Source organism: Euwallacea fornicatus, chromosome 20, assembly GCF_040115645.1.
Source record: "Euwallacea fornicatus isolate EFF26 chromosome 20, ASM4011564v1, whole genome shotgun sequence".
Classification (NCBI taxonomy): Eukaryota; Metazoa; Arthropoda; class Insecta; order Coleoptera; family Curculionidae; genus Euwallacea; species Euwallacea fornicatus.
In genome coordinates, this window is record NC_089560.1 from 880,093 (window position 1) to 893,189 (window position 13,097).

The window sequence follows — 13,097 nt, forward strand, 5'->3', positions numbered from 1 at the left end:
TGCGGCCATAGTACAGGGAATTTGAAAACAGTTTTGAATTAATTTTTGAGAAAACTGAAATAGTTTTAGAAAGTTACTGTTTATAGTATATACGTATATCTACCATACAAAGACGATAATGACAAATTGAATTTTTGAAGACATTATTAACCGAAATACCTGCTGTAATCAAGAGAGAAACCTCTGTTCAGGTTAGTTCAGGTTAGCAACTGCAAGTGTACCCTCAATGTTATTCCTTAGCACTCCCGAAAGTTTAGCCAATCGGGATCGTTGCCGAGTGGGCCAAATCTCCCTCTACGACGGTCCTCTGGCCCAATTCGGCGAAACTGGAAAATACGGAGATCTCTTCGTAGCTGCTCTGAAGCAATTTGGGATGCTGTGCATCGGCCTTTACCGATTTAGGGACACTAGCTCGTCATGTGACGCAAGCAGTAAACGCTATGTCATCACGAATCCGCCTGACGACTTTCAGCTTCTACCCACGGATCAAGTGAGAATTTCAACTACCAAACACTGGAACTTGTTGACCAAAAGCATTCGATTTCAGGTATTCGTTTTAATGCAGTTTGATCCAGGTTTGGAGTACAAGCAGGTCAGAGGCGGTCGCTCGAATACTGGTCAGGGCAGCGGTACGGGCGGAGGAGGCACCAACAAAGACGAGAATTCTTGACTGTTGTTGTGTAGCGCCCTCACCGATGGACCTTATTCGTACATTTAAATTGGTCTATTGAAAGTAAATGTTCCCACCATTCCATTATTTAGTAGTGAAGGCGTTTTGCACAGTTTCTTTCAGTGAATTAATGGTATAAGTGTTATGACAATTTAAATTATGTCGTGTTCCCCTTGTTTGTATAAAAGGTTTTTTCTTGTTACAAGAGGCGAAATTTTGGGTTTAGCTCCTTATTTCAACTTACCACACTACTTGTGATTATTCTTTCGGGAATCTGGAGCTCAGGTCTAGGTTTGAACTCGCTGCATTTGCGATAGCTGAAAACTAACTCAATACATCACGAAAATTTCAGTGAGTACGCAAAGTCATAGCACTATAAGTCAATAGCTGCGTTATGACCTTTTCGTACGTAATGGTCTTGATGAATCAGCTGACAGCGTATATGCAGAGGGTTAAAGTGCGATTAGGACCTTATTATCGAACTGAGGGCGTTACACTGTTAAGTAATTATATCGATGTACAAATAGTTGTATATACAAGCAAACTAATAATATTTTTAACCACTGGGAATCATATTGTACATTCGCTGATAATTTGCATAGCAGGTTGGCATATAACCACAAGGATTCAAATCGGAAAACTGCCACCAACTGGTGCTTACCGTGTGGTTCTAAATGACTGGCTTTTGTAGCGTTATTTTTACAGCCATATCGTTGCTGATAAAAACTAACGGATAATGCTATTGCTGTTTGGAACTAGGAAATGCTTGTACATCGTGCACCCAAATGATGTAAAAAAGCTTCTTGTAGATGAATTTAATATCCCCCAGATGCTCCGGTATCCCTTTTTGGGCCACCCAATGAAAGGGAGATTTTAAACTGACATTCGCTACGTTTTAATAAAATAGATATTTAAATAATGAGTAATTACAAGCGTGATGTAAGATACTATCAATGTAATGTAATAAAAAGCTACCTACACAAATCATTAATTTACCTTAAACAATTGAATTGTGATATTGTAAATAATAAATAAACTGAATAATATAACAATGTTTGTTAGGTTTTTAACGTATACATAGAACTTATTTATTAGCAATATGGACTGTGAAATTGTTACTTATATTTACACCAAATTCTTGTTTATACAGGGTATCCGGGGATAACATGAATATACTTGAGGAGGCGGTTTCTTAGGTCGAAATAAAGAAAAAAGCTCCATTGAACATGAGTCTGAAAACGATCTTCAACAGAGCCAGAGCCCTTTGAAGATAGCGCCTTACGAATGATATTTTCTAAGTATCTCAGATGGTATTTTAGCTAGATATATAAAGTACGAGCACGTTTGAAAATTTATAAAAATTGTGATGTAAAAATGAAAATTTTCACGATTTTGCCGCAAACGGTGCATCCTACGTGTTTTCAGCAAGAGGATAGCTTTGAAATACAAGAGTAGGGATAATTTGGTTTAAGAATGTACAGGACCAGGAATTCTACGCCAATGGCGATAGCAAATTTCTAGTGCATGCACGGATTTATACTAAATAAATAGCCTTCAGGTACAATTTGATCCATGTAGTCTGAGATACTTATATGAAATACCATTTGTGAAGCGTCATGTACAAAGGACTCCAACTCTCTGAAGTTTCATTTGCGCACTCATGCTCATCAAAACTTTCTTTCGTACTTCGACTTAACGAATCACTTCCTAAAATATTTGCAGGCTACTTGGGGACACCCTGTGTATTATTGTGCTAAACTATTTTAAGCCGTTTTTTGTAGCCTCCCGGGCAAACGTACTACAAAAACATCTATTCTATATTTTGCTCATTAGTTATTTTTTCCACGGTGATTCACATATTTAATATTATTCCACATCGTTGTTACGTTGTTTATATCGATAGAGTCACACTTTTCAATCACATGAGTGTCTTTGTAAAAGGTTACCCTAAATTCACTTATAAGATTTTTGTAGTTGTATATTGTTGATTCGATTTTATAAAAGTTATGATAATTTTGAAATTAAGAGAATATTTGTTATTCCCTTTTAACATTCTTCCATCGACTGAATTTAACCATTTCCTAACTGCATGTAACGGGCACCGTATTTGAAATAATTTTACAGTTTTTTTGATTGAAATGGTTCTAAATTTTGAGAGAAGCGCTTCTCTGCGTATAGAGAGATTGATTAGGTGTTAATGTACAGTGGTGCAAACAAATCTCCGTACGGTGGTATAACATTAACACATTAGATTTGAAATCGCAAGCAATTACGAGTATTTTTTTTTTTTTTTCAGAATGAGTAAACTAGTACTATTTCAAATATTATGAAATAAACATATTATATAGTATTTTTATTTTTTATCGCACATATAAAAAAACATGAAATCCTGAGGAATTTTGTCACAATAAAGTCTCCATACGATTTAAAAACTAAAAATTATTAATTCTTATAACTCAAATAGAAATTGAGCAATAAATATGTTTTCGGGTTTTCTGTGGCTTTGACGACCGATTGCAACCTATGAATCATTGAATTTATTAGATTTCTGGTCACTGTTGGCGTTACTTGACTCCTCTCTCGTTATAATATTCTTCTTAGATCCTCTTTGTTATTTATGTTATTGCGATCTTATTCTATGCTCCAATTCTTCCCATAAATATTTTATAGAGGTTAAATTCGGCGATTGGGGCGGGTGGAGTAATACGCTTTTAACATTGTAAAGCAGCCACCTCCGTGTTAAAGCGTAGTATACTTTGAGTTGTTGCCATGGATCAAAGTAAACGATCTGTTGGGGCTCAGTTTTTCAGAACAGCTCAGGAGATTTTACTTTAAAATGTTCAAATATGCTTTACTGTTCATTATCGCATGGACAAATACTAATTTTCCGGTTTCTACAGGCAACACACTGGCCCACACTATAACACTTCTATCTCCATGTTTAACGGTTGCAGATAAATTTTCAATTTTCAACTCTGAGTTCGTTTTCTCAATACCTTTTATTTATTATCTGATCCTTGAATATTAAACTTAATTTCGTCACTAAATATGACGTAGTTCCAAAAGTTCTGATCTTTGATTTGATGTCCCCAAGCATACTTAAACATCTAAGCTTTGGGTATAAAATGACTAATAAACCTAAATAACTTTGGATATAAACGGTTTTCTGCAGGTAGTTCGAGCATTATAACTGCTTTTCATTCAATTCAGTATTGCATTTCAAATGCAATTTTTTCTTGAGATCTCTAACGATTTGTATTGCCGTAATATTTCTCTAAGAATAAGCCGTTCATGTTGCTTATTGATAATTTTCGGAGAACCAGTTCTTGCTGTTGTATTAATTTTGCCGTATTTTCCATAAAACTCAATGATATACAGGGTATCTCACGCATATGGGCTTCTATCCGTATCTTGAAAATTATGACCAGAAAATATTAAAAATTCTGGTATCATACTAAAGTGTACGTGACAAATGGTTAAAATATTTTCATGAAAACGCCAATTTCTGTAACACCGGAAATGAATGTCAACTCACTTATTTTAAATAAAAGATACTATGTATTATATTACATTTCAAATTTGCAGAATATTATGAATATTTTTCATGTATAGTTTTCTATATCTAAATTTTACAGTTTTTGAAATATTTACAATTTTTCAAAATACCAAATAGAAGTTGCAGCCAATAATGCCGTTCCACATGGTTATGAAATGGCCAAAAATTTTGCAACAAAATTATTCGCTGTAGTACAAAATGCTTTACTATCCTTGGATCAGAAAGTTAAATCATGCTTTTTCATAAAGGGTGTTCAAAAAGAAAGCCCAAAATTGTTATTGAAAAATTGTAAAAAATTTTAATTTTTTAAATCGGAACACTCTATTTTATCAACCACTACACATTTAACACCAAAAATAAGTACTACTTTCATTTTAATTCTCTACTTAAACTAATACACCTGAATACCGAAACCTAACCGTTTTCATTTCATTTCAAAAAAACACTTTTCAGTGTTGAGCACTCGAGGTATGGCGGCACCCGTAAATTATACAAATGACGATTATCTCAATGTATTTATTATTTATGGTCAATATAATGAAGTATTAAGCAGAAGGTGTCATACATTTGGTATTCGATATCCAGAAAAAACGAAGCCATCACGAAAAGTACTCAAATGCATAATAGATATTTTTAAAACTAGCAGATCTGTCCAAACACGTTACAAAACTAATAAGCCTATTGTTGACGACACAATAAAAGTGTAAAAAGCTTAATGCTAGATGAATTTCAGTACTAATATTAAAACGGAATTTAAACTATCAATATCAGACAATTATCACTTCAATAAACGTAAAGTTTAAGTATAAATATTATATATGAAAAATGTTTATAAAATTCAGCAGAATTCAAAATTTATATAATATACAGGGTGTTCCATTGAAAATAAGCAAGTTGATATTAATTTCCGGTATAAACGGAATTGGTATTTGCATGAAAATACTTTTATCAATAGATCACCTCCACTTTAGTGCGATACCGAAATTTCAATATCTTTCCAGTCATACTTTTCAAGATACAGAAATATGTAGGCCCATATTCGTGGGACACCCTGTATTGCACCGTTGACTTCGATCTTTTTACTATTTTACCAACTTTGCCCATCGAGTGACTTTCGAATACAATTTAATTATTAATTGTCAGAAATATCACTTGATAATTCACAACTTCTTGAAGACATATCAAATTATTTTACTAGTAACAACTCGAAACTAAACCAGAATGGATTACATTTACCTATGAATCACATGGATTGTCACACAAAAAATATAATAAAAACAATTTTTTGCTAGCATTTTTAAATTGTACAGAAACTTTATTATGATAAAATTCCTCAAAATGTTATGTTTTTTGATACGTATGATTAAAAATAAAAATGCTAATTAATATATTTATTGCGTAATGTTTGAAATAAGGCTAGTTTACTCATTCTACAAAAATAAATAAAAATCCTCGTTGTTTTTTGCACATTCAAAGCTCATGTTTCAATGTACGCGATCGTATGGAGACTTTTTTGTCCCACTGTAGGTACTTGCAAAAAACCTCTCGACTAGAAAACGCTAGCAATATTGACCCGTTCTTGCCATAGACCTCTGCAATGACACTTTTCTTTCGGTACTACATAGCAATTACTCAGACGATCAATTCTGTGGGTTCGTTACGTACCAAGGTATTTAGAGAAATCCTGCCGAAAGGATCCAGTTACGCCACTGGAAAATTCTAGCAATTCTGGACAAATGTTGCCATAAACTCTTTAATTATTCTCTTTTGTTGGTTGAAAAAATCCGTGAATACAGCACCGCTTCGTTACCTGTTTCTTAGAAAACTTTGGAAAAATAAAAATTATAACTTCCGTAAGACCGCTGCACCGCCATAAAAATATGCTCAGTAGTACAACGTTGCCAATTGTATTTGACAGCAATGACATCATCACAATTTCAAATGCAACACCCAGTATATGTATTTGCGCATTTTTTGGCAACGTGGTACATAACTTAATGATTTTCAATTGCTTACGCCATTTTACCGTTAAAAATGTAACGCGTTTTAGTACTTTTGAAAGTCATATCTTACGAACGATTTGAACTAGGTCAAAATAATTGTTACATTCCTATCAAGTTTTTTCAATACGAATGAAAATTCAAAACTTTATATATTCAAAGTGAGATTTTTAGATTCGTCTTAAAAATTTAAATTAACAATCAATTGTGAAGGCGTCTGCCAATTGCCATCATCAGGAAAAGTGAGGTTAGGGGGCTTTAAAAATTTTAAAATTCCACTTCAATTTTACATTTGTTAGTTTTTGTAACTATTCATTTTCTTTCTATAGTGCGCTCTGTTTGTTTCTGTATTAAATTTTAGTATTTTTACCATTTTCTAAATAATCCTATATCGTATTTCCTGAAGTCTTTACGTTTGTATTAGCAGTTGCTATAAAATGTTTGAATCGCTATACATCCACACAGATATTACATGTGTAGAAATTATTGGCAATTACTTATTTGTGGGTAAGGATAGATATTTAGCAGTTTATGATAACAATAATTACTATTATTGAGATAACGTTGGAAACTTTCTAATATCAGCATTGAACTTCTCAAATTATTATTTGATAAATAACTTTCTGGTAGTAGCTACATGCAATATAGATGAGCTGCCATTGAGCAATGTATTATTGAACTGCTGTTTCAGCAAAAGGGAAAGGAAATGGATATTTATCAATAACTGTAGAAGTGAGGACCAAGTTATAACATTGGTATTTACTTCTGGAAAATAAACATTGACTGTCACATGGCATATTGCATCTTAGCAAGCGTCTCACTGTTCAACCCTTTGATTGAATGGGGTAACAGAAAAAACACATGTCACATTATAGTTAATTAAGTGATTAATAATTGATTTCTTGGTTTAGCCATCCCTTCCCTTGATTAAGTCTTAGCATGGAATTAACATAGACCTCCTCTAACTAAATTTCTTTTTTGTAAATTTCAGGTATTGGTGGTAATTTACAAATCTATGACACACTGACAAACAATCTAGTACAAAGACACCAAATTTTCAATGGCCAGAACATCACTGGCATTAGACCAAATTCAACTGAAACTGTACTTATAATCTATGGGGGCAAACACATTGCTTTGTTACCAATACAATGCAAGTCAATCAAAACAAATTTTAGAAAGAGCAGCAGTGGTAGTCAGCGTAAACTTAGTGATTGGATTCTGGATGTCAAGTGGATTGACAATAATAGAAAATTTGCGACTGTGTTTATGCATAACAAAATTATAATTTGGGATGAGGACTTCAACTCTGAAATGTCAGTTAAATGTGAGGAAAGGTGCATTTTGTATAGTGCTCATTTATGTCTTGACACTACCTCTGAGTTAATTGTATTGTCTGGAACTGTATTTAGTGAGATTTTATTATGGAAACCACTTTGCCAGAATGAAAATGGTTTAGCTATTGTTTTGAAGCGATTAAAACAGCATAAAGTAAGCATTGTAAATAGATACATTCTTATTTCTAACATTAAGAAAAATCTTTAGGGGGTGATTTTTTCCATTAACTATTATCCTGCTAAAGGATTAATATGTTCAGCGTCAGACGACAGATCAGCCATTCTCTGGAGAATAAAAAATTCTGGTTCATTAACTAGTATAACATCTAATAGTTCACATCTAACTGAAATTGCAATGGAATGCCAGGTATATGGCCACCTGTCTAGAGTATTCCGTTGCTTAATTATGGATGATTTCTTCATGACTGCAGGAGAGGATTCCTTTTTGATATTTTGGAATTTTCAAGGATTGCTATTGAGAAAAATTAACACTCATCAAGGTGGATCTGTGTGGGCATTGTGTTATGATTCCAAGACAAATGTAGTGTGTACTGGAGGAAATGATGGAGCGGTACTGACGTTCAAAGTTAACCCAAAAACTTTGAATCAAAGCATTATGTTACCGCAATTAGAAAGTCCTAAAATTATTGGTTTATTCAAATCTGGAAGATTGGTTTGCTTCTCTGAAACTGGTACTCTTTATTATATTAATTTGGAAAATAAGTGGTCAATTCTGGGCTGTTTTACAGACTTGCAAAAGTATTGTATCATGCAGTTTAGTCCTTGTAGAAAACTATTGGCTTTGTCTGGATTTGAAGGTCAAATTTACATTTTTCATGAAGAAGAGCAAATTGTAAAGCTCCAGCATGTATTCCACCTGAACAGTCAATCAAGAATATTTTCCTTCTACTGGCTGGATTGCAAAACATTCTTAGTGTCTCAAGAAAAATCTGTTGCTAGTATATATTTCTTGAAAAATAATACTATTAAATTTGTCCAGAATTTAAAGCTGCCAGTTTTAAAGGAGCCCTGGCCCACTGCTGCTTGTCTTTACAAGAATCATATTTTTCTTGGAGACCGCAAGGGCAATATACATAACTATAAAATAGGATCTGAAACAATATTAAATTCTCTCTGGAGAGCACATAACTATTTGGGAGTTACCTGCTTGCAACAAAACGTTAAGGAGATAGTTTCATTAGGCAGAGATGGCTTGATAAAGAAATACTTATTAGACAGTAAGGATGAGCATTTAAAGTGCATAGAAACCAATAAAACAAAGTTCTCATGGTTAGCAGCTTTAGAGAGTAATCGACTCTTGTCTTTTGGGGGAAATCAGTTTATTGTAACAGACTTAAAATTCCAAAGGATATTGTTTCAGATACCTTGTGGTGGAGGTCACAGATCCTGGCACCACTTGATCACCCCTGATGCTTTTCAATTCTCATTTATTAAAGAAAAAGCTGTTCACTCATTTAAAGCAAACGCGAAAGATTTTGAGCCTACCAGTGTTATAGAAGGCTATCATATAAGGGAAATTAATTGTGCAAAAATTCTATATGAGGTGGATGGATTAATTGTAATTTCTGGGGGTGAAGACACGATTTTGCGCATAAGCCTAATTAAAGAGCAAAAACTAAAAATTTTGCAATATTTGAAAGTACACTTGTCCAGCATTAGAGCAATGGACCTTTATTTTGTAGAAAAATCTAGTAAATATTTGTTGGTTACCGGGGGAGGACGCGCTCAAATTATTTGCTGGGAGCTGAAATTTGATGGAAAATTCAGAGTTACTTGTAAAGAAAAGTATAATTTTTATGAGTCATTAGGACACGAAGACTCTGAAACCAGAATAATGGATGTATTGATTACTACAATCAATGATACTTTACTGCTATTGGCTGGAAGATCTGACGGTTCTATAATAACCTTTAGGGTTTCTGAAGACTACCAGTTAATCAAGAAAAATTCGATTATACATTCACAACATTGCATAACAAAACTAGACAAAATTACCATGATCTCTATAGAGATTTTATTGACAATGGCGACAGATGGACGAATAAAATTCTGGTCTATATCAGAAATTAATCCTGTAGAATTAGGTTCATTTCAAATACATCAGTCTGGTATAACCAGTATTAGTTGTCTAGTAAATAGAAATAATCTGTGGCTTTTGAGCGGAGGAGATGATAACTGTTCAAGTTTAGCCTTATTTGCATTAGAAAAGCCTGATCTAATTGTTTCCAGGATGAATTCATTTCAAAGCAGTGGAATACATTGTGCGCAAATTACTGGCTGTTACTTAACAGAAAAATATTTTGTAACTTGTAGTATCGATCAAAGAATAATAGTGAGTGTTTGGGCTTGGATCAATGGGAAAGTGAAATTTGAAACTATAAAGACTTATAATACAGTAATAGCAGATCCTCAAGGTTTACAAGTAGCTGTTTGGGACGATAAGTTAGTAGTATGTATTTATGGGAATGGTTTTGAAGTTTTGAATATTACACTACACAATAGTCCGTAAAAGGAAAATTTAGGGATATACACTTGCTAGCATGTTAGAGAGAAAAAATGAAATAGTATTGATCCTAATAAGGAATTTTATTAATAATATGCTTTGATTTTATAATTAGGACTAAGCATATTTGATTTTTTTTTACCTGATGATTAATACAGCAAACCTGTAGTGTACATCATGTTCTTCACCAATTTTTATCAAAAGACGGTGCACTGTTGCCATTTTAGATTCAAGGCATTCGAATATTGACAGCATGGTAGGCCGTCAGCTGATTATCACTTTAGACTTTACTTGCATGACGCATTGTTAGCGTTATTCATTCGTTCCTTGCCTGCTGTATTGTTAGTTTATACGTTCATTTTAAATTTTTCTTAAGAATTTACCCATTCTTTTACAAGTAAAAACTATTTTTATTGTCGTCATGGGTTGTGACGGTGGTACTATTCCTCGTCGTGATGAACTTGTCAGAGTTAAAAAGAGGCCAGAACAAAAGGACAAAGATGCTGAGCAAGCAGCCTTGTGGAAGTGTTGTGCCATAACTCAAGAACTCCTGCAAGAACCCATCGTAATGTGTCACTTGGGTAAACTATACAACAAAATGTCACTGATTGAAACTTTACTGGACCGAAGTACATTGCCAACCCAGTTCCAACACATCAAGAGTCTCAAAGATGTCAAAAACTTAAAACTCACCAAAAATCCTGAGTACAAAAGCCAAGAAGACAAAAAAGGAGGAGCTGTTGATCATCGAGGCTTTCCCTATATTTGTCCGGTATTGGGGCTCGAAATGAATGGCAAGTTCAGGTTTGTTGCTCTTTGGAGCTGTGGTTGTGTGTTCTCTGAGAGAGCATACAAAGAGATTGCCACCAAAAATTGCCACAAATGCACCAAACCTTTTGAAGATAATGATGTGGTCATCTTGAATGGTTCAACTGAGGAAGATGTGACATTGATGAAGTCAAGAATGTATGTACGTCAAGCACAAAACAAGAAAGATAAAAAGAAAGTTAAAGTTGAACCTTCAACACCAAACAGTTCAAGTGGAGTTCCTACTGAGTCCCTGCCTGAGGAAATTAATATAAAAGGAAGTAAACGTTCAGGATCAAGCTGTGAAGAAACAGCTAAAAGAGCTAAAACTCTTGTAGGTCCATCAAGTTCTTTATCAAAAATTGGCAATGTCATTGCATCAGGGAAAGTAACCAAACCTGAAGAACTGAAGAAAATGGCTGCAGCTTACAGCATTGCCAAAGATAAAAAAGCTACCGATGTCTATAAGTCATTATTTACATCTCACAAGTCCGAGCAGGAGCAAGGCAGAGCCCATTGGATCACCTATAATCCATTTTATAATTAAGCAGGAATTCTACATTGACATTTTCTTCCAAACAAATTTTTGTAAATATTTGTGTTATTATAATTTTCATTATATTATTCTCTAGGGTGTTTTGTATTGTTCTTTTTTGTTTGTCCTACTAGATATGCTAGACATGACTTATTTTGTTTAAATATGGTGACACATTTTTTAGGCACCCAGTAATAAAATAAAATATTTATTTCAATAATAAACCCATTTTTATGATTTTGCAATTATTAGTTTTTTATAGTTATTAACATTATACAAGGTTTTTCTTGCTATATGAAATGGAATATTGTGGTCAAAATATGAGGCTTTCAAAAAGTTTACTTTTGATCTATATTAAGGTCTATTATAGTTACTTTATAAAATTATTTTCATATTATACAAGATGTTGCGAAATCTGTAAAAGTATTAAAGCTATGTTTTTTTAATGGAACCCTTTATATAACGTTGTATTTTTGAATTCTCCAATCAAAATAAGTGCCAGTTTTAATAAAATTTAGAATACCTAAAATGTAAGGTTCTTTAAATAATTTGAATTTTAACGTAATTGACAGTGAATTGTAATAATAGATCATATTTTATATATCTAATCATAATAAACTTGCCATTTTGTACATAGGGTGCAAAAATTAAAAATAATCAAATAAGAACTTTAAGTGGCTATAATTTAATTAATTCAAATACAACGCCATATTTTGTAATTTACCAAGAAATGTAGTTCTTAGTTACCTATCGAACGGTAATAGGTTGTTCATAGCTAAGTTTTCATGTTCTCACAGAATGCGCTAAAAAAAATATTTTTTTAAATTAAGAGTTCTAAATCACAACTATAACATAAAACTAAAGCAAAATATTTATAACAGATGTTCGAAATGTCCACAGTTCATTTCCCGACATTATAAATTCTTTTTTTTTATTACTGTTAACTCGAGATATTTGTGGGGTAACATTTTCAAGCGCATTGATTATATATGTGTTTTCATATCGTGTGGAGTTGTCGGAGGCAACATTTAATTTAATAACTTGATGGGTTCTTTATTGGTATGTTGCAGTTATACCAATTTAGCGACATGAGGTTGTACTTAACTATAACTTCTTACAATGAAAAGGGGGTGAAAGCTCTATTATACAAAACCACACGTTTTTGAAAATAATGGATACTGAAATCTGGCCATGCCAAACACACGGCTAAAAAATGGTAAACAACATAAGGGTCGCATAAGCATACATTACAGCAGACTAAACTAAGATTAAATGTATTATTTGACATTTTTAAATATCGTAAAGAACTAGATACATTGCAACTTTTAATTAATAAACATCAAATGGCTTAAAGAGCAATTATTTAGCATATTGTGTAAAACCGCAAAGACTTAGCTATGAGTATCTTAATACGATTCAATAGGTAACGAATAATTACATTTCCTGCTGAGTTAAAAAACATGGTATTATAATTAAATTAATCAAGTTGTAGCTACTTAAAGTTCTTATTTGATGAGTTTTAATTTTTAGATGCCCTGTAGAACAAGTTTTTTATGATCGAGATATAAAATATGATCCACTGTATCGCTACACTGTAAATTGCTGTTACAATTTTTGTTTTAAATACTTCTTAAGTACAATAGAACTCGGTTAATACAAGACCACGGT

The 13,097-nt window shown here is 33.0% G+C and overlaps 3 protein-coding genes across 9 annotated transcripts in view; all 3 read left to right on the forward strand.

Annotated features, from left to right (window-relative positions):
• slo (calcium-activated potassium channel slo) overlaps positions 1-2,691 on the forward strand; it is a 79,986-nt gene extending 77,295 nt beyond the window's left edge. For all 5 annotated transcript variants that reach the window (XM_066293989.1, XM_066293986.1, XM_066293987.1 and 2 more), the window contains 2 exons: positions 241-490; positions 548-2,691. In XM_066293989.1, the coding sequence (XP_066150086.1) occupies positions 241-490; positions 548-670 (373 nt within the window). In that variant the 3' untranslated portion in view covers positions 671-2,691. The remainder of the gene's footprint in view (positions 1-240; positions 491-547) is intronic.
• Positions 2,692-6,480: 3,789 nt separating this feature from the next.
• Positions 6,481-10,198, forward strand: LOC136345556 (tRNA (34-2'-O)-methyltransferase regulator WDR6). 3 transcript variants are annotated; one of them, XM_066294001.1, is made up of 4 exons: positions 6,481-6,733; positions 7,218-7,717; positions 7,772-8,255; positions 8,313-10,198. In XM_066294001.1, the coding sequence occupies exons 1-4, from the start codon at positions 6,664-6,666 to the stop codon at positions 10,091-10,093; spliced, it is 2,835 nt and encodes a 944-aa protein (XP_066150098.1). In that variant the 5' UTR covers positions 6,481-6,663; the 3' UTR covers positions 10,094-10,198. The 3 variants fall into 3 exon arrangements, with proteins under 3 accessions (XP_066150098.1, XP_066150096.1, XP_066150097.1); XM_066293999.1 differs by having other exon boundaries at positions 7,772-10,198; XM_066294000.1 differs by lacking the exon at positions 6,481-6,733 and adding an exon at positions 6,977-7,071 and having other exon boundaries at positions 7,772-10,198.
• Positions 10,199-10,343: 145 nt separating this feature from the next.
• On the forward strand, positions 10,344-11,860 carry LOC136345576 (replication termination factor 2). The gene has a single exon (XM_066294061.1). It carries the CDS (start codon positions 10,509-10,511, stop codon positions 11,439-11,441), a length of 933 nt encoding a protein of 310 aa, XP_066150158.1. The 5' UTR covers positions 10,344-10,508; the 3' UTR covers positions 11,442-11,860.
• The last annotated feature ends 1,237 nt before the right edge of the window (positions 11,861-13,097 follow it).

Excerpts from the sequence above, each read along its gene's own strand:
- LOC136345556 (XM_066293999.1), top strand. The coding sequence starts at position 6,664 with ATGTTTGAATCGCTATACATCCACACAGATATTACATGTGTAGAAATT. Across the intron at positions 6,734-7,217 it reads TGGCAATTACTTATTTGTGG|GTATTGGTGGTAATTTACAA; the intron begins GTAAGGATAGAT and ends TGTAAATTTCAG. Across the intron at positions 7,718-7,771 it reads AGCGATTAAAACAGCATAAA|GGGGTGATTTTTTCCATTAA; the intron begins GTAAGCATTGTA and ends AAAAATCTTTAG.
- LOC136345576 (XM_066294061.1), top strand. The coding sequence starts at position 10,509 with ATGGGTTGTGACGGTGGTACTATTCCTCGTCGTGATGAACTTGTCAGA.